This window comes from Oncorhynchus clarkii, chromosome 4 (assembly GCF_045791955.1).
Source record: "Oncorhynchus clarkii lewisi isolate Uvic-CL-2024 chromosome 4, UVic_Ocla_1.0, whole genome shotgun sequence".
Lineage (NCBI taxonomy): Eukaryota > Metazoa > Chordata > Actinopteri > Salmoniformes > Salmonidae > Oncorhynchus > Oncorhynchus clarkii.
The window spans coordinates 18049727-18068810 of record NC_092150.1 but is presented as its reverse complement, the minus strand read 5'-3'; the positions used below and the strand labels follow the sequence as shown (position 1 = coordinate 18068810).

The 19084-nt window shown below is 39.2% G+C and overlaps 1 protein-coding gene across 10 annotated transcripts in view; it reads left to right on the top strand.

Moving 5' to 3' along the window:
• Positions 1–8995: 8995 nt before the first annotated feature.
• Positions 8996–19084, top strand: part of LOC139406522 (transcription factor E2-alpha-like) — a 33704-nt gene continuing 23615 nt past the window's right edge. For 7 of the 10 annotated variants that reach the window (XM_071149196.1, XM_071149195.1, XM_071149192.1 and 4 more), the window contains exons 1-3: positions 8996–9509; positions 12655–12756; positions 14196–14268. In XM_071149196.1, coding sequence (XP_071005297.1) covers positions 12676–12756; positions 14196–14268 — 154 coding nt within the window. In that variant the 5' untranslated portion in view covers positions 8996–9509; positions 12655–12675. The remainder of the gene's footprint in view (positions 9510–12654; positions 12757–14195; positions 14269–19084) is intronic. The other 3 variants (XM_071149191.1, XM_071149197.1, XM_071149194.1) reach the window with 3 other exon arrangements.

Below are 19084 nucleotides of genomic sequence, written 5' to 3'. Positions count from 1 at the left end.
CAGCCAAGTGCTCAGCATATGTGGGAACTCCAAGACTGTTGAAAAGCATTCCAGGTGAAGCTGGTTGAGTGAATGCCAAGAGTGTGCAAAGCTGTCATCAAGGCAAAGAAGAGTGGCTACTTTGAAGAATCTAAAATATGTTTTGATTTGTTAAACCATTTTTTGGTAACGAAATGATGCTATATATAGTAATGTGCTTATTATAGTGATAACTATTATTATTTGAATTCACAGTAAGTTTTAAAAAGTCTGATATTGACAAGATCAGATATGCACTTCATGTAACAATGCATCCCTTATACAGTAAACATGTATCCAAAAGGAAGTTGCTGGGGTGAGATTCACACTAAAATTGTCTGCTATGTAAATGGCATATATTATGCCATTACAGGACTGTATTGGCCAATGCAATTTTATAGTAAAGCAGTGTGAATCACACCCCAGGAGCTTCATTTTGGATACATGTTTACTGTATTGGGGATGCATTGTTACATACAGTACATCTCTGACCTTGTCAATATCAGATTTATAATTAATTTACTGTGAAGTAAAATTATAATAATCCTCATAATAGAACATTACAGTATATATATCACACTTTATATGTTTCTACTTTACAGACCTACATTTTCATTATGTACTTCTCAAAATCTTTAGTAGACAAACCGGTTTAAAATAGGGTCACCAAGCGGTTAAGTAATAGTAACATTTATTTTAACAAATGAGAAGAGAATCATCAAAAGTAAAATGAGCATTGCATTGTAAAAGGTAATCATTTAATATGAAAATGTATTGCAATGTAAAACATGTATTTCTAGACAAAACACTGATTAATTAAGGATTGGACTTTTTTTTTCTCCAATTTTCGCCTAAATCTCATACCCAAATCGAACTGCCTGTTGCTCAGAACCTGAAGCACAGATATGCATATTCTTGATACCATTTGAAAGGAAACACTTTGAAATTTGTGGAAATGTGAAATGAATTTAGGAGAATATAACACATTCGATCTGGTAAAAGATAATGCAAGAGAAAGGCCATAATATACTATTCCAGGTTAGGTGCCATTTAGATTCTGGCCACTAGATGGCAGTAGTGTAGGTGCAACTTTTTAGACTGATTCAATGAACCATTGCATTTCTGTTCAAAATGTTGTATCAAGACTACCCAAATGTGCCTAATTGGTTTATGACTACATGTTCAAGTTCATAACTGTGCACTCTCCTCAAACAATAGCATGGTATTATTTGACTGTAATAGCTACTGAAAATTGGACAGTGCAGTTAGATTAACAAGAATTTGAACTTTCTGCCCATATCAGATATGTACATGTCCTGGGAAATGTCCTTCTTACTTACAACCTCATGCTAGTCACATTAGCCTATGTTAGCTCAACTGGACACTGATCCCGTATAGGTTAAATTAGGTGAAAAAAGTGGTTGTATGATTTTGTGTTGTACTTAGTCAAAAGAAGAAAAAAAACAATAATATTTAACAATTGAAAAATAAATAGGATATTCTGGTATTAAGAGCTCCCACCTCAACTATATATTTTCCACATGCAGTACTCAGGACATCAGTTCCGCCTCAAGATGGCAGTATCCTTTCTAGAATGACCTGAATACTGAAGCTACATCCCAGTAGTAACTTGCTACTGCACACACAAACTTGCTGCTATTCATTCTGCTGAATCCACCACAGCGGAAGCCGGCCCAGCCATCAAATCAAATACATTGTTATTGGTCCAGTACACATGGTTAGCTATAGACGCTAAGCAGACCATGCTGAACATTCAAGTACAGTACTATATTTTTTACCCACTTAAGCAAATGCATGAACACACCACCATTATGCTTCTTGATGCTTTCTTACGTATTCTGAAATGTGTGCACTTTGACTCTTAACTTTAATTCCTCAATTTTTGCTAAGATCTTGTACTCTGCCCTGTCCACTTGCACAATTGTGTGTGTGTGTGTGTGTGTGTGTGTGTGTGTGTGTGCACATCTGATTCCCTCAGGGTGTCCTGTGCTGTGGGGTGAACGGAGTCACGTGACGGCTCCCTCCACTCCCCTCACTTCAGGCCCTGCTCAGCCTGCCCCCTCCCACCACCCCACAAACACACACACATCTAATGCTCTACTAATGACAGTTAAGCAGACTAAGAGTCCACTGTGTGAGTTGCATATTCCCACAAATGGTGTGTGTGGGTGCTCTCTCGTGTGTTATCCATGTGGTTATAAATGTTTCCTAGCTCAGCCTGTGATGAGAAGGCATACTGTCGGGAAAGTGTCCAAATCTCCACTTATTCTTCATCTTCACTGAGATAACGTCTATTTGTGCATGTTTGAGTATAATGAATCTAGTATTTTTGGTGAATACTTGAAGCTAACAATCTATTTTCAAACAACAAAACATCATGAATGGAGAACACCTACATTATACATGACTACAGTGAAGTGCAGAATGTCTTTAGGCTTGACACAATGAATAAATGTGTTCGGTATCTCCGACACAGTAGGATGTGGTGTTATTTTCCAGGTTTAGGCCCATGTATTGTAGTCTAAACATATTGGATAAGATGCACAGTAACACTGGGGGGGGGGGGGTAAGAGATGCCTGGGAGCTGTTGTCTACCGTCTCTGGTGACCACTTTGTGTGTGTGTCGTCTTCGTTATGACCTGAGGTAGTTGGGCACCCTGCTGTTTTCACAATGAACACACACAGAAGACATGTGTTCTTTCTTATGTTGATCAGGGACAGTGACCCTTGACCCCTGAACCCTGCCACCCTCTGCATCTACCCCCACTCTGCCCAACTCCCACCAGGAAGTATTTTGGGGGACGGGGAGGCTTGGAGCCTCGCCGCTGGCCATTCCCCTCCCTAGAGGAGAGGACTGAGGTGTATTTAAACCACTGCGGCAAAAACCCCACCAAAACTCTGCAGTCATTAATATGCAAAAATGCAAATGAGGAGGTAATTAAGAGCCTGAGCTCTCTGGAGGCTCTTTGATTGCTAATTAATTCTAATCTGCAAAGAAAGGGGGAGGGGATGCAAAAAAAGGATGGAAGAATATAGAGATATAATGAAAGAGGGTCCAATACCTGAATTTCTTACATTCCTAACTTTAGAAATCAAAGTTATTATCTGGGGTCATACGCTTAAAAATACCCTAGTCATTTCAGCCAATAACAAAATGGTAGATATATAGGTCACAAACATTTTGGGAGAATAGCAATATGTACTTGATTCTTTTCGAATTAAAGAAATATAGTCTAGGCATTATTGTTATATTTTGCTGATGTAATTTTTACCTAAAGAGAGATTATGTTTTGAACAGAAAGGGTTGTGGTAAACAATAGAGTATCAATGTAACGGGAGAACGTTAGACATACTGAAGCAGATTAGAACACACGGATAAACACACTTATGGCCTGACGTGTGTCAGGGAGAAAACAGAAAAAGGTCAGGTATCTTGGCAGAATGTGTTCTACTGCTGCAGCAGCTGTGTTGTGGAGTAGAGGAGATGTCATTTCATCACGTTTGCAAGCAATAACACCCCCCTCTTCTATGCTCTTGCTCAGACACATGCACACACGAACACACACACACAGGCACTCACTCACACAGACACACACACACTGCTGTTATTGTTGTTCCAGTGCTCCCAAGACACCAACAATCTCTGTCTCCCTCCCCCACTCGCTCCCATCTATCTCCCTTTCTCTACTTCTTTTCCTCCTCCTGTCCTGGATCTGCCTGACATGCCTGCTCCAATTGATTTAGAGTCAATTCAAACCTTGATCTGATTGTAATCATATGAATTTGCCCTCCCACACTTCCTACTCAGTATGTGACTATTACATTATATTTACAAAATGTCAAGCGACCAAAGATTGGGAAGTGTTGATATTGCCAGGGACCTCTCTCTCTCTGTCTCTGTCTCTGTCTCTCTGTCTCTGTCTCTGTCTCTGTCTCTCTCTGTCTCTGTGTCTCTGTCTCTGTCTCTGTCTCTGTGTCTCTGTCTCTGTCTCTATCTCTATCTCTGTCTCTGTCTCTGTCTGTCTCTGTCTCTGTCTCTGTCTCTCTCTGTCTCTGTCTCTCTCTGTCTCTGTCTCTCTTTCTCTTTCTCCGTCTTTTGTTGCACTGCCACATTTTTGCTCTCCTTCTCACTCATGGGACCGCAAGTCTGTTCCGTGGTGGGGGTTCTAATGTGCCTGCCTGACAGAGTTCTGTTCACCGTACCTGAAGTGTGGGTTGCAGAACAGGGGCTACCCATGGAATTACTGCGCAATAATGGGATTTCAAGATGGCAGGAGGGGTGTCAAAAATCACAAGAGAAAGGTAGTGGTCAGGAATCCACCTCATGTTAAAATGGGACAATAGGGTTTGTTGGGCTTTGTTAATACACAGTTGATTTGTTTTTGTCTGTGACATACAGCATTATGTTCATTTTAGCTTTGGGATGGTTATGAGATTCATTTTAAAGTCAATCCAAAAAGCTCTGTGGGAATTATAGTTTCAGTCAAATGCAATATACTGTATTGGAAGTATAATATAGAACACATTTGTGTTCACATTTAACTTATTATTTGTGTACCATGGGGGTACTTTGTGTACCATGAGGTTATCTACGAATTATTTTAATTTGAGGTGTCTTCACATCACTTACAGTCTTAAACTTGTCTTTCCTCATAGCTAGCTGGCCTTGTAGCTTGTTAAACACTCTTCTCTGTGCACCTTGCTGATATTACACAGGTGGGCTTCTGAGCTTGGATAGTTTCTGCTCTGTGGGGGTCAGTTTACCATTAGTACAGAGAGCACAACAGATAGGTCCTCCTCCCCTCCCCCTTTCTTTCTGCAGAGATAGACTCAAAATACAGGCATCCATCCAACGCTATCAATCTATCCCCTGCTACCTTCAGCCCCTTTCATTGGAGCAATGCTTTCAAGGGGTACGGAAATATGAATATTTGCCCAAATACATGAGGTTTATTCTCTAAACACACATGTTGTGGACCAAATGCTTTTTTATGTCTGGTTAATGACATTCTCTCAAGGGATTGTTTTGATCCTGTAACAAGTTGCAGTGATGGGAGGGGCTAGCGTTTTAAGTGTTGTCGGTCTTGGCCTAGTTTCTTGTGTGATCAGAACCCTATGCACCTCTGCCCTTCCCCCACAACCAATCCAAAGCCTCTAGCATTACTCAGTCATTGACTGTTAGGGGCTCAGTGTAGTGAGCAGCTTGTCTCACTGCTGTGTGATATAACCTGGTGATGTGGTTTGCATGAGTGGCTTTCTATAGACTGAACAGAGAGGATGCTGGGGAGGAGGGCTGGATTTGAAAAAAATATGTAAGAGACTGTTGAGACAGGTAGCACCAAACCACAAAACATAAAGAGGAAAGGTACATGCTGCCATTTGTTCAGTGTAAAATGGAACAAAGAGAACATTGGCCCACAAGGCTTTTTTCCTTGTTCTCCCAGGAGTGGTGAATCCCCCCTTTGTTTATTTGTTTCTGTTCTTTACATAATTAATTTGATAAATACATCTAATATTGCATTATTTGTACACTTAGTACACAATTATTACTTACATGAATTGGTCTATATTCAAAGATTTGTATACATTTGAATATTTTATACATGTGCCCAAATATATGACCGATTAGCACCAATGTGCAAAATATATGCTAATTTTTCTACGTGCATCTGGGGTTAATTACAGAGAGGAGGCAGGGAATGGCTTGGAGGAAGTAATGAGGGCAAATATGTCACTTTCTCGCTCCAAATACATTCTGTCTTGTCTATTATACTATTAATGCATTTGAAGATTGTATATTAAATATACAGTATTTTGGTATCCATTTGTTCTTCCAGTGACAATGATATATGATTATCATGATCTGGGGCTGCCAGGCTACCATTCTGCGACCTGTTAATCATAAACAACCATTGCAATATGACGGATGGTTAAATTATGTGATTTTAAATCATACTTGTCTATTTCCCTGGCACACACATTATTGATATAACATTTACAGGTACACTTAACTCAAATCAATACTCCATTTTATGTTTCAAGTTCTATACAATGCCCCTTCCACTCCACCTTTATTTCTTGGAGTTCACTATCCACTCCAATTTTCTATGAATTCATGTCTTTGATCCTTTAGTTAAAGGTTTTCAGACATTTTTTTTATTCCCCCCCCCCCTCTCTTCACTCTGGCTGCCCTTGTACATGCTCTCCATGTCAGGCCCAGCTGTTAATACAAACTACTTGGAGAGCTTACAAGCCTCATTGCTAACACTGACAACAGCACTATTCTTACCCAGGGCCCAATAGTGGAAAAATCTATTTTTTCTTCTGCCAATTCCTTTTCAAACAGATGTTTCCATCTGTTCAAATTTTTATTTTTGATGAATAGATACCTTAATTCCGGATTTTTCAAGTGGCTGTCAGATAAGTGAATCAGATGTCCTTTTTTGACAGCAGGGATAATTTTCTGTGTTTTTTCTCCCTGCCTTCCATCAATGTGTTCGGTGTGTTAGTAAAGGTATTTATGGCCCATATGTGCATTTGTAGGCAATAACCCCATTACATTCCACAGATGGTCCCTGGGACTAATTAATGCACTGTGCTGCCGAGACTCTCCTACCCAGGGGACACCGTGATTATTTACCTATATATTCTATTGGCAGCCAATCCCTCTCTCTCTCCTGGCTATCCTAAGTGAATGGACAGTTAGATATTTAGTTGATGCTTTTAATAATTTCCATACAAAATCTTTGCTTTCCAACTGTAAACTTTGGCCACAACTTGGACCATAAACACAAATGGTTGTCATCATCCTCATCCTAAACATCATCATCACATGTTTATCTACCCATTAGCCAGTCTGAACTTGATGTTGGTCATTGCATTCCTTATCGCATCCTTGCTTCATGGTTGATCTAAAGGGTTTGTAGTTTCTACACGCAATGCTCTCCAACCCTGTTCCTGGAGAGCTACCCTACTGTTTCGCTCCAACCCCAGTTGTAACTGACCTGACTCAGCTTATCAACAGGCTAAATATTAGAATCAGGTGTGCTAGATTAGGGTTGGAGCAAAAACCTACAGATTGGTAGCTTTCCAGGAGCAGGGTTGGAGAACCCTGTATGACAAGGTTTAAGGCGGAGCCTCTGACATTAGTTATAAAGCAGCCATTAGAATAACATAAGACCAGCTGGAGTTGGTCAGCTGGTCTCAACACATAAGACATGCTATAAGAAACATATAAGCTGATTAAAACATATATTTCCAATAGTGTGTGATGCGCTTAGAGTTTACATATATATTGCCCTTCAGTGTCATAACATTTTGTTTTGTTTTATTAGGGGAAGTGAGGTTGATTTAAAGTCATTGACATTCCAAAGCTGTGTATCTTTTGTAGTAATTTATAGAAATATATAATCTAACTACCTAGCTAGTAAGTCATATATTTTTAAATTTTTAATAATCACCAAAACGTAGACTTCAATATATGCCTCTTCGTCTCTCAACACATGCTCTCTCTGTCTCTCTCGCACTCTCTCTGCAGCCAGACCTCCTCCCCTCCCCCCACATTCATGCTCTGTTAAAATCCTGTACTCTGTGATCCCATACTCTTTTCTTTCCCTCCTCTCTCAGTGGAGAAGACCAAGGAAGTTTAGTTTTATGGTTAAGGTTCAGCTTTTGTCAATAAATATTGTGTCCACAGTGAAAATAGCACGTAATCAATCAACATTATTTAGTGTCTAGAGAGTTTTCCCTGTTCATATCACCAGGTCAAGAAAAACTCAGGGCCAATAATAACATCTATTATCTTTAAAAAATATATTATTCATTGATTGGCAAACATTTAGTAAAAACGGGATAGATAGGCTTATCAATGGTGTGAGCAGTTTTAAGGTGAGAATTGAGAGGGAAACAATTGATTAGGTAAGAAAATTGTCAAAAGAAAAATGGTTAAAGTCTAACGTTGTAATACTGTTAGACATGTGGTGTCTATCTGACCTTAAAAAAGAAAGACAAAAATTATAATAATGTAGAAACAGCCTATTACTCTGAGAAAGCATTGCAATACACCCACAATAATAGCTTTTTTATTTATTTTACCTTTATTTAACTAGGCAAGTCAGTTAAGAACAAATTCTTATTTTCAATGACGGCCTAGGAACAGTGGGTTAACTGCCTGTTCAGGGGCAGAATGACAGATTTGTACCTTGTCAGCTCGGGGATTTGAACTGGTAAATATGTGTGTGACCAATACAATTTAATTTGATTAAAGGCTAGATCATAAGGTCTGACATAACAATTTGGTGATGTCCACTCTGTTGATACTACGGTGCACATAGCCTATAAACCAATACAACTAGTATAGTGTGTGGTTGACATAGGCAATGAATGGGTTAATGGGTTAACTGCCTGTTCAGGGGCAGAATGACAGATTTGTACCTTGTCAGCTCGGGGATTTGAACTGGTAAATATGTGTGTGACCAATACAATTTAATTTGATTAAAGGCTAGATCATAAGGTCTGACATAACAATTTGGTGATGTCCACTCTGTTGATACTACGGTGCACATAGCCTATAAACCAATACAACTAGTATAGTGTGTGGTTGACATAGGCAATGAATGTTATTTATTTGACCATTTCACCCATCCGCTTAGAGTAGGCTAGGGCTACGCTTTCAAAATGTAGAGCGAGAAAAAAACGATAACCACAGCATTAAAATGATGTCAGAGTTTACACTGTAGCCCCCCTCACAGCCTTCATTATCACACAGCAAAAGCAAGCGTCAAGAAGAGGGAGGTTCCAAAATGTATTTCCGGTCGGCTATTGGCTTCTGTGTCTACTTGTCACTCATACCTGCTTTTCTATTGGCTATGCTCTTACGGATTTATCAATCCATCTCGGGAAACTGCTGTGTAATCACAGTGAACTTTCCTACAATAACCTTCCGCTGAAAGGCGTAGTCCTTTAGATCTCTTTTATTTTGAAGAGAACACCATGAACTGTTGACCAACGAACTAACATATGCGGTTGTTACATCAATGTAGATCGTTATATCTAATATATTTGTATTGTCCTATGAGAAAATAGGTTGTCTTTCTATAGGCGTTTGAAATCGGACACCGCTGGCGTTGGGGCCCTCATTTCATGCGTAGGGATACGTTGTTGCTTTTGACAATGTGGACGGAGGTGGTTAAGATGTCTACTAGAAGAATGAAATCATCTTAATTGTAACAACAAAAAGGAAGACGTGAGATTAATAACTAGATATTGTTTGGATTCGGACTGGTTACATTGTACTAATGATGTGGGTAGTGTAACAGAGCAAGGTTCAAGAGGAATAAGGAAGACATCTACAGCGATCCAATGTGTTTCACGCGCTGAGGTTGAAATTCTCTTGAAGTTTTATGTTTTTTCCCCCTACGATACTCAGCCTTTCTTTTTACTGTTGGATGCCAGACATTTGAAGATTAAAGGTAAAAATGTTTCTGTTTCACACTCGCATATAGTCGTTAAAATGCACGAATTCATTGTACCTAATGTAGGCCAATTGTAGGACGTATGACTCTACAATTATCAAAAGTTTTGGGAATGTGTGGTTGGAGCAGGGGGGTGTAAGTTTTTGTCTGGTTTCTAGTAAGGTGGCGAGTTCAGCCATCAAGTGTGTGATGGTCTCCGCACCAACCGTGTAGTGAGGGAAATTAGTCCTTTGTTCACCATAAATATATTGTTAGGTTATTCTGAATATGACACATTTTGATGTGTTTGCCAGCCTCAATTTTCCAATAAAGAAGCCTGTTATGTGGTTATGACGAAAAACGAATTGACTGTAGCCTAAATAATGTTGAGGGGCATTATAAACTTGTGCTTTCATTTGTTCACCCTGCCATTTTTAAAGGTTCATAACAAATGTAAAGCAAGTAACAAACCTTTCTATAACCAATAATACACAAAACCACCACCCCTTAATTTAATGAAAGTGGTTAAGCGGCTGTTCACAGGCTAGACTTTAATTTATTTTATTGCACATTTGGCAGGAAATTCCTTATGCCCCCACCATCTCTCTGAACGAACTCAAATGCAAACTAACCTTGAGTTGTATTTTGTAATATTTCAAAAGAAGCAACATATTTATTGCATTATTTCAAGGTCTTTCGCAGTTATTCAGAGGCCACTTTTTTTCAGTATCTTTCAGAAGCCCTTTTCATAAAGGTAGTTCATTATTTTAAACTTTGTGTAGCTGGATATTCCACTACATAGAGCATTTTGAACCTGAATATCCTCCGGCTGAAAAGCATCCCTTTTCAGTATAGCTATATAGGACCTAGATGTGGCCTGTTATCATTGGAAACGGATAGTTGACTGTTTAGAAGAGTTTATAATCTGGAATAAATATTTACGTTGTTTCAGTCTTGGAAACTACGCGGAACAATGTGGGGTAAAATGTATTGTAACGAACTATCGTTGGACTGAGCTGATTTGTTTTTATACATTTGATCATGATGTCCACACTGCTTGCTTCGATTTCTGTCGATGTTACATTCTGGTTGGCTACATTGACATTATATTCTGTTTCCAATAAGCAACAGTTGAATTTAATTTATTTAAACTCAAACATAAGCAATTTATGATAATAACACAACTATCCAAAGCTCACATTCTACTTACTAGTTGGTGATTTTGGCTTCAATTTGCGCGAATATTTTGCGAAGTACGTTATCACAATGGATTTTATTTTGCTGTTAGATCTCAAATATTTGAGGACTATTAGGTCCGTTTTATCGAACGTGTGTATATATACATTTTTAGAAAAATGTGTTGCCTTTAGAAATACATTCTATAGGCCTAGTTTTGCACTTGGAGGACTTCTTTCCTTGTCTGTCTTGCAATCTGTTGCAACCGAATATTGTTTGTACGGTCAGTAGCAAAATATGCAATTCTGCATTACAAAATGTGTGTATCCACAAAGTCCTTTTAACTATCATGACATACCCACAACATTTTGGAACAGTAAATGTTTTTATGATTTATGTTTGGCAAGGTTTGTGTATCCTTGGCCTACCACCTTATCTGAAAGTCTGGCAAAACAACATTAGGCATATTTACACTTGAGCCTAGTGTTATATTAGGGCATTAAATTTGTTTTATTCAAGGTTAGGTTATGTAGACCTAACCTGCCTTCACTTTCAATACAAAGGCCTATTCCTGGTGGATCCTTTGCATGGTATATAGCCATTTGTATGGTCAAATTTGATCTCCTTTTTAATCTTTTTTTACACAGGTATTCTCAGCCTTCAAAGAATATATTCAAGTTTCAATCTTGGCTCTAAGGAACTAGGCCCTATGTGTGACAAATAAGAAGAAAGTAAGAATAGCTTTCATTTTGAAATGGATGTATTGTTACAAATCTGGTCTTTTACCTTTTACTTCTGAGAAGTTGCATTTATTTTCTGGTTTAAGCCCCTAAATGGTTGATTACAGCAAATTGCACTAGTAATGGATTACAAAGAATGTGGTAAAAGTACACCACCTGTTGGTGCCCTAGTGCTTCTTTCCAGTTGCACTGGCAGTGTTTTTGTGTGGCATGTACTGCTGCTGAGCATCCAAGCTCTACCCTTTGTGCCTCAGGCGCATGTTGGAATGCAAAACACAGGGTAAATCCAGTATTCATGCTTATTTTTTTATATATTTTTTCATTTGACAAGGTTCCTCTGCGCTGACATATGGTAATTTGGTAATGACATGTTTGCATACATCCATTAGCTCTGCCTTTCACCCCTATTACCCAGTGCAAACAATGGTCCCAATTATGTCTAATTGTAAACCTAATATACTTTACTTTCATATAGAATTGGATGATTGACGTGCGTGTGATTTGTTGTGGAAGCATCAGAAAGGAAGACATGGTCTCAGAAGTCTGATTACTCTTGCTAAAGGTTGGATAAGGGATACAAAAACTAAACAGGCCTATATGTTTCACATAGAATGTCAGATTCTCTTCTTTGCAGCCTGTGTAGTGAGCCTCACTATTAGTAGCTTATTTGGTCATGCCCAAAGGAGTTGATGACATTCTCTGGTTGTTCTTTAGGTTGTAGTTGTTCATATGTTATTATTACCAATTAATGAATGCACTGGCCTAACTTTTAACTCTGTTACAACAAAATAGTGTTTCCCATTTTTCCGGTCTATTGTTTGAACAACCGTGTCCCATATGCCAAAATAGCCTTGACACCTCACCCACGTCTGACGACAATTATTACCATGAAAAAGTCAGAGGCGATCAGGCGGCAGTGTTAAGGTTGTAGGGCTTCTGGGAAATAATTTAGTAAGAGGGGAAGGATCTTTAACTATTAGTCTGGGTACTCAACTTCCGACAATTCTTTACTCATCTGTGTCCATAGATAGTGGTAGGTAAGGGTCAATGACAAGGCCGAAAAAGCAGTATGTTACCGTCTGTATGTTCACTCATTTTCACAAGTGATCGAACTCATGAATTCTTTAGTAATATCAGCCAGTAATATCTAGTGTGATATTTTTTTTCTCAGTCACATTCAATGTGTTTGTACTCTCTAGTCTGGTTCCATTAAAAGTCAGTATCCTATTTGCGAATCTCTCTCGTAGGGTTGTTAGAGACTGAGGGGCATGAACGAGCAGCCGCAGCAGAGAATGGCTGCAGTGGGAACACAAGACAAGGAACTCAACGACCTCCTGGATTTCAGTGCGGTAAGAGAGAGTGGTCTAGGGGTCTGGGGCCAGGTCATAAGGGCTGCTGGGCCGGGTGGACGGTAGGGTGGACGAGAGAGATAAATGGGGAGGGACGGGCCCGTTACATCGCTCACCTCATGCTTTTTTTTATCCTTTAACTCCTGCATGGCAGAAGTAGCTTCATTTCCCCCCAGACGTCGTTTGGGGGGAAAATAATCTGTTTTACCCCATCCCACGTCAAAGTAAGGTCACCTGAATACAACACAAGTCCAAGGTGTTTATTCATTGGGTTTTAAATCAGTCTTTGAACATGAGAGAACATAATCTGCAGTAAGGTTGATTTATGGTTTGGGCTGACCTGAATGCTGAAGATTTATTTAGACTAGATGCATTTGATTCCTATGTTTGCAGTTATGTTTATATTTTGCTCCGAGTTTGGTTTATCTAATTTTGTGCACAACCTTGCAATAGTTTGATTGCTGATAAGTTCCAGGACTTTTAAAGGGATGCTCCATACTCTTGAGTGGTTCTGGCACTCTCAAAGTATACACAGCTGAAAAACCTTACATCATATTCAACTCAATACATGCTGTGTGAAATGGGGTAGCCCTGTCATTTGTGTCTCTTGAATAGCAGGTCTTTATAAATGGTCAGATGAATGGGATTTTGGTTAGGATTTTTATCCACTTGCTGGCATCGGCCTGTTTTTTTTTTTCCCCCCATTCATTTTTACCATATGATTTCTGTCTTGGGCTTTTGAGTTGACATTCATGTCAGTGTTTCTCTCTGAATAAATGTAATATCCTTAGTAAATCCATTGTTATGGAAAATGACCTTGTACATCCATGGATTCAAGACCAGGAATTCTAATTAAGGTAAACGCTTGTCATCAGACTTGATGTCCCACATTAATTGATATCTCTCCACTAACCACAGCTTACTAATGTTATCTGCCCATGTATTTGATTTCCTCTCCATTATTTTAGCCTTATGATGTGTAACATTGGGAAATTCCATTGGTTCTGTTTCCTCTGTCAGTTAATGGGCCACTAGTGTGTGGAGCATCAACTATCATGCCCTCAATCAAGACCTTGGTTTGCTATGCACATCATTTGTGTAGCCACCACTCAAATCATAAACGCGTCCATGGTTCTATAAGTAGTAGCTAGGGAAGGAATCTAAACCCACTAGAGACAAAGGTGTGTGTGTGTGTGCCGTGCCGTGCTATGCCAGGATTGGCTGAAAATGCTGCAGTATGGTTGTCGCTGGCCCAGATGCCAAAGAGGCAGAAGCATACAGTGGCTCATGAGATGGCATGTTAAACAAGCCCCTGTAACCAGGGATTAGGATACATCACTCTTATCCGTGTCCAGCCCACATTTCATATCACAGATTATCTAGTTTTACTGTATGTTCAATGAAGGTGTATTTATGAATTTATTTCCCACCTCTTCTAGATGTTTGCACCACCTGTGGCTAATGGGAAGAACAGACCGACGACACTCGCTAGCAGTCAGTTTGGTGGATCAGGTAAGATTCTATTCAGAATGCAAGATCCTGTCATCCTGAGCCTTGAATATCCTGCAGGGCCATACTTAAACTGTATTGTATGAAGCTTTAGTTTTTTTTGATAAGGTCATTAAGTAATGGAGAATGGTTATGTAACGACAAAATATTTTGGTTGGAAGTACTAGGGCAGTGGTTAGTGCTTTGGTTCTATTGCACTATGCCTTCACCCATTCACTTGGTTATATAATTAAAGATGCTGTATATGGGGCGGCAGGTAGTCTATTGGTTAGAGCGTTGAACTAGTAACCGAAATGTTGCAAAATCAAATCCCAGAGCTGACAAGGTAAAAATCTGTAATTCTTCCCCTGAACAAGGCAGTTCTTAACTGACTTGCCTAGTAAAATAAAAATATAGATTTTTTGGGATTGACCTCTTACATCCTCTGTGTGCGGACACTATTTCATCACCTTTTAGTGCTGGTAGTAAGTTGGCCAGATCTAGTTACTTTGATCCGAGTTCTCCTCTGGAAACGTGAGAGCCTGCTCTGTTCCTCCATGTGTTCACATTTCCCCTCTTTGATCTAACCAAGATTATTCATCTGTGCTGAAGCTTCAGGACACTGTTGGTGCCTTTGAGCGCTGTGTTGTTGGATGACACTTAAGAGAAAAGCTTTCTGGAGTTCAGCAGAATGTCTTCATTTATGGTTGTTGAATGAGACCCATCTTTTTTTTGATGGGGTGATGAACAAGCTATCTTGGTAACCCTTTTAATTGATGGCAATATCTCAATTTAGGAAATGAGATCTATATATTTTATTTTCATTGCATCTTTTTCTAGCACCAATATACAAAAACTCGCTTGTATTTTCCCACCTTAAACACCTGAAACCCCTGTGTAAGCTAGTTGCTTTTGCTGAATGTTATTAGTAAGTCGTGTTCCTTCCCACTGTCACCCTGCCAACCTGCAGTGTGAAATGGAGTCACACTGCGCGGCCCCCAGAGTGAAAACTCTGCCACAGAGGAACAAAGACGGAAAAGGGCTTATGGACTTGAAACGACTCCCCCACCCCGAAGTGTAAAACACTCCTCCCCCAACTCCGCACAGGACTTTTCCCCCCACTGGTTCACAGGAAATGGCTTGAGCCTGAGACAATGCCCCTCACCCCCAGCTCTGGGGCACTTAACTGGCCCAGCATGTAGCGCTGGCTAGAGTAGGAGCCCTCTGAATGGGGATCAGTGGCAGGACTCAGTGTTTGTTTCTATTACAGCAGGCAATTACTTAGCAGTGAGGAGTTAATTCCTGCCCCCGTCCTAAGTGTGCCCCTTGGTCATTGACACCATTCGAATGTGATACTTCATGCTGTCACATTTAACTTTCAGAGAACTCCAGGTATCTCGTAATAGCATTTGAGTGCCACCGCACAAACCTCCATAGATGCCAACCTCTAGAGAATCTATATGAGATTGAGACAAGCCTATCAATCCATGGAGCAAAATCAGGGTGTCCATAAACAACAATTCAGGCTTGTGTGTAAACTACAAAGTATTGCACTTTGATGTTTTTATCAGTCATGGAAATAAGTGCTGAAAACATGTTGGCTCACTATTTAAAAAGATGAAAAACAAGTTGTAGGATGAAAAAGTAGTTTTGTTGCAGTTACAGCTGACTAGCGCTAGTTAATGCTACCTAGTCCAAAAAAATACAAATTGGAGTCAAAAGTATCGCAATAATATTGCGATGTGTTACTGTAAAAAAAAAAATTCCATCCCTCAATCCCCTTGTTATAAAATCATATATAAAGTGCCTTCAGAAAGTATTCCTACACCTTGACTTATTCCATATTTGTTACAGCCTGAATTTCTCACCCATTTACACACAATACCCCACATTTATTGAAAATAAAATACAGAAATATCTCATTTACATACAGTACCAGTCAAAAGTTTGGACACATACCCATTCAAGGGTTTTTCTTTTTACTATTTTCTACATTGTAGAATAATAGTGAAGACATAAGCTATGAAATATCACATATGGAATCATTTAGTAACAAAGTGTTAAACAAATCAAATTATATTTCATATTCTTCAAAGAATCCACCCTTTGCCTTGATGACAGCTTTGTGAACTCTTGGCATTCTCTCAACCAGCTTCACCTGGAATGCTTTTCCTTCACTCTGCGCTCCAATTTATCCTAAACCATCTCAATAGCCCTTACGCAGCATGGAGGTGTGTTGAGTCATTGTCCTGTTGAAAACGAATGATAGTCCCACTAAGCGCAAACCAGATGGGATTGCGTATCGCTGCAGAATGCTGTGGTATCCATGCATTTGAAGTGTGCCTCGATTTCTAAATAATTCCGTGTCACCAGTAAAGCTCCATCACACCACAACCTCCTCCATGCTTGACCGTGGATCATCCGTTCACCTTCTCTGTGTCTCAAAGACACAGCGGTTGGAACCAAGAATCTCAAATTTGGACTCATTAGACCAAAGGACAGATTTCTACCGGTCTAATGTCCATTGCTCGTGTTTCTTGGCTCAAGCAAGTCTCTTCTTATTGGTGTCCTTTAGTAGTGGTTTCTTTGCAGCAATTTGACCATGAAGGCCTGATTCACGCAGTGTCCTCTGAACAGTTGATGTTGAGATGTGTCTGTTACTTGAACTCTGAAGCATTTATTTGGGCTGAATTTTCTGAGGCTGTTAACTCCTATTGAACTCATCCTCTGCAGTAGAGGTAACTCTGGGTCTTCCTTTCCTGTGGCGGTCCTCATGAGAGCCAGTTTCATCATAGCGCTAGATGGTTTTTGAGACTGCATTTATAAAAAACTTTCAAAGTTCTTAATTTTCCACATTGACTGACCTTCATGTCTTAAAGGTTAAAGTAATGATGGACTGTTGTTTCTCTTTGCTTGTTTGAGCTGTTCTTGCCATAATATGGACTTGGTCTTTTCCCAAATATGGCTATCGTCTTTATACCACCCCTACCTTGTCACAACACAACTTATTGGCTCAAATACATTAAAAAGGAAAGAAATTCCACAATTGAACTTTTAACAAGGCACACCTGTTAATTGAAATGCGTTCCAGGTGACTACCTCATGAAGCTGGTTGAGAGAATTCCAAGAGTGTGCAAAGCTGTCATCAAGGTAAAGGCTGGCTACTTTGAAGAATCTCAAATATATTTTGATTTGTTTAATACTTGTTTGTTTACTACATTATTCCCTATGTGTTGTTTCATAGTTTTGATGTATTCACTATTATTCTACAATGTAGTAAAAATAAACAAAAACCCTTGAATGAGAGTAGGTGTGTCCAAACTTTGGCTGATACTGTATATATTCCCACCCCTGAGTCAATACTTTGTATAAGCACCATGGGCAGCGATTACAGCTGTGAGTCTTTCTGGGTAAGTCTAAGTGCTTTCCACACCTGAATTGTGCAACATTTGCCCATTTTTTTCAAAATTCTTCAAGCTTTGTCAAATTGTTTGTTGATCATTGCTAGACATCATTTTCAGAATTTTGCCATAGATTTTCAAGTAGATTGAAGTATATTTTTATTTGGTACAGGCTCCTTTTCTGGATGTCAGTTAGGTTAGTATTAGTTAGGTTAGTATTATACAGTAACTACAATGTCTCCTATCACAGCCATTAAACCCTGGAACATGTTTTAAAGTCACCTTTGGCCTCATGGTGAAATCCTTGAGCGGTTTCCTTCCTCTCCTGCAACTGAGTAGGGAAGGATGCCTCTGTCTTTGCGGTGACTGGGTGCATTGATACACCATTCAAAATGTAATTAATAACTTCACCATGTTCAGTGGGATATTCATGGTAAGCGTTTTTGAATGAATATACCAATATGTGTCCTTTGCGAGGCATTGAAAAACCTTGCTGGTATTTGTTGTTGAATCTGTTTGAAATTCACTGCTTGACTGAGTGAACTGTGGGTTAGAGATGTCATTAAAAAAATGCATGTTATAAACACTATTGCACATGAGTGAGTCCATGCAACTTATTATGCGACTTAAGCACATTTTTACTCCTGAACATATTTAAGCTTGCCATAATTAAGGGGTTGAATACTTATTGACTCAAGACATTTGTAAAAAAACAATTCTAAAAACATTATTTCACTTTGACATTATGGGGTATTGTGTATAGGCCAGTGTCAAAACATTTAAATGTAATGCATTTTTAAATTCAGACTCTAACACAACAAAATGTGAAAGTCAAGGGGTGGGATACTTTCTGAAGGCACTATACAATCAAAGGGGAGTAGCCTCAATACAGGGATAAAATTGCAAACTTTAGCCGTTTTACATCAGTTTTTCCTCCTGACAGTGGACTTCTATTGAAGTAGGCAATGTTTGTGATTCATGTTAACTTGTTCCCCATGATATTTCCCCACTTCTTCCACTTTGTCCTGAAATGACAACTTGATTTGATTTATTAGGATATGTAGAGGCGGGCCTACACACAATACCTTAATGTCAAAGTGGGATGTTTTTAGAAATGTTAACAAATGTAATACATTTTTTTTTTACCTGAATTGTCTTGATGTATTCAACCTCTTTGTTATGGCAAGCCTAAATAAGTTCAGGAGTGAAAATTTGCTTAACAAGTCTCATAAGTTGGAGTCACTCATGGAGTCACTTGTGTGCACTGTTTAATTTTTAAAAATTATTATGTATTTTTTTCCCCTTCTCCATTATGATAGGATCACAGGGCCATAACAAAGAGCAGCCTGTTTTGTTCTTTATTGTTCTCCTGGTAACTTGTATCAACTTCCTGTTTGCCTGGGCCAACTGTATCCTGTGACATCATGGCTTCCGTGTGC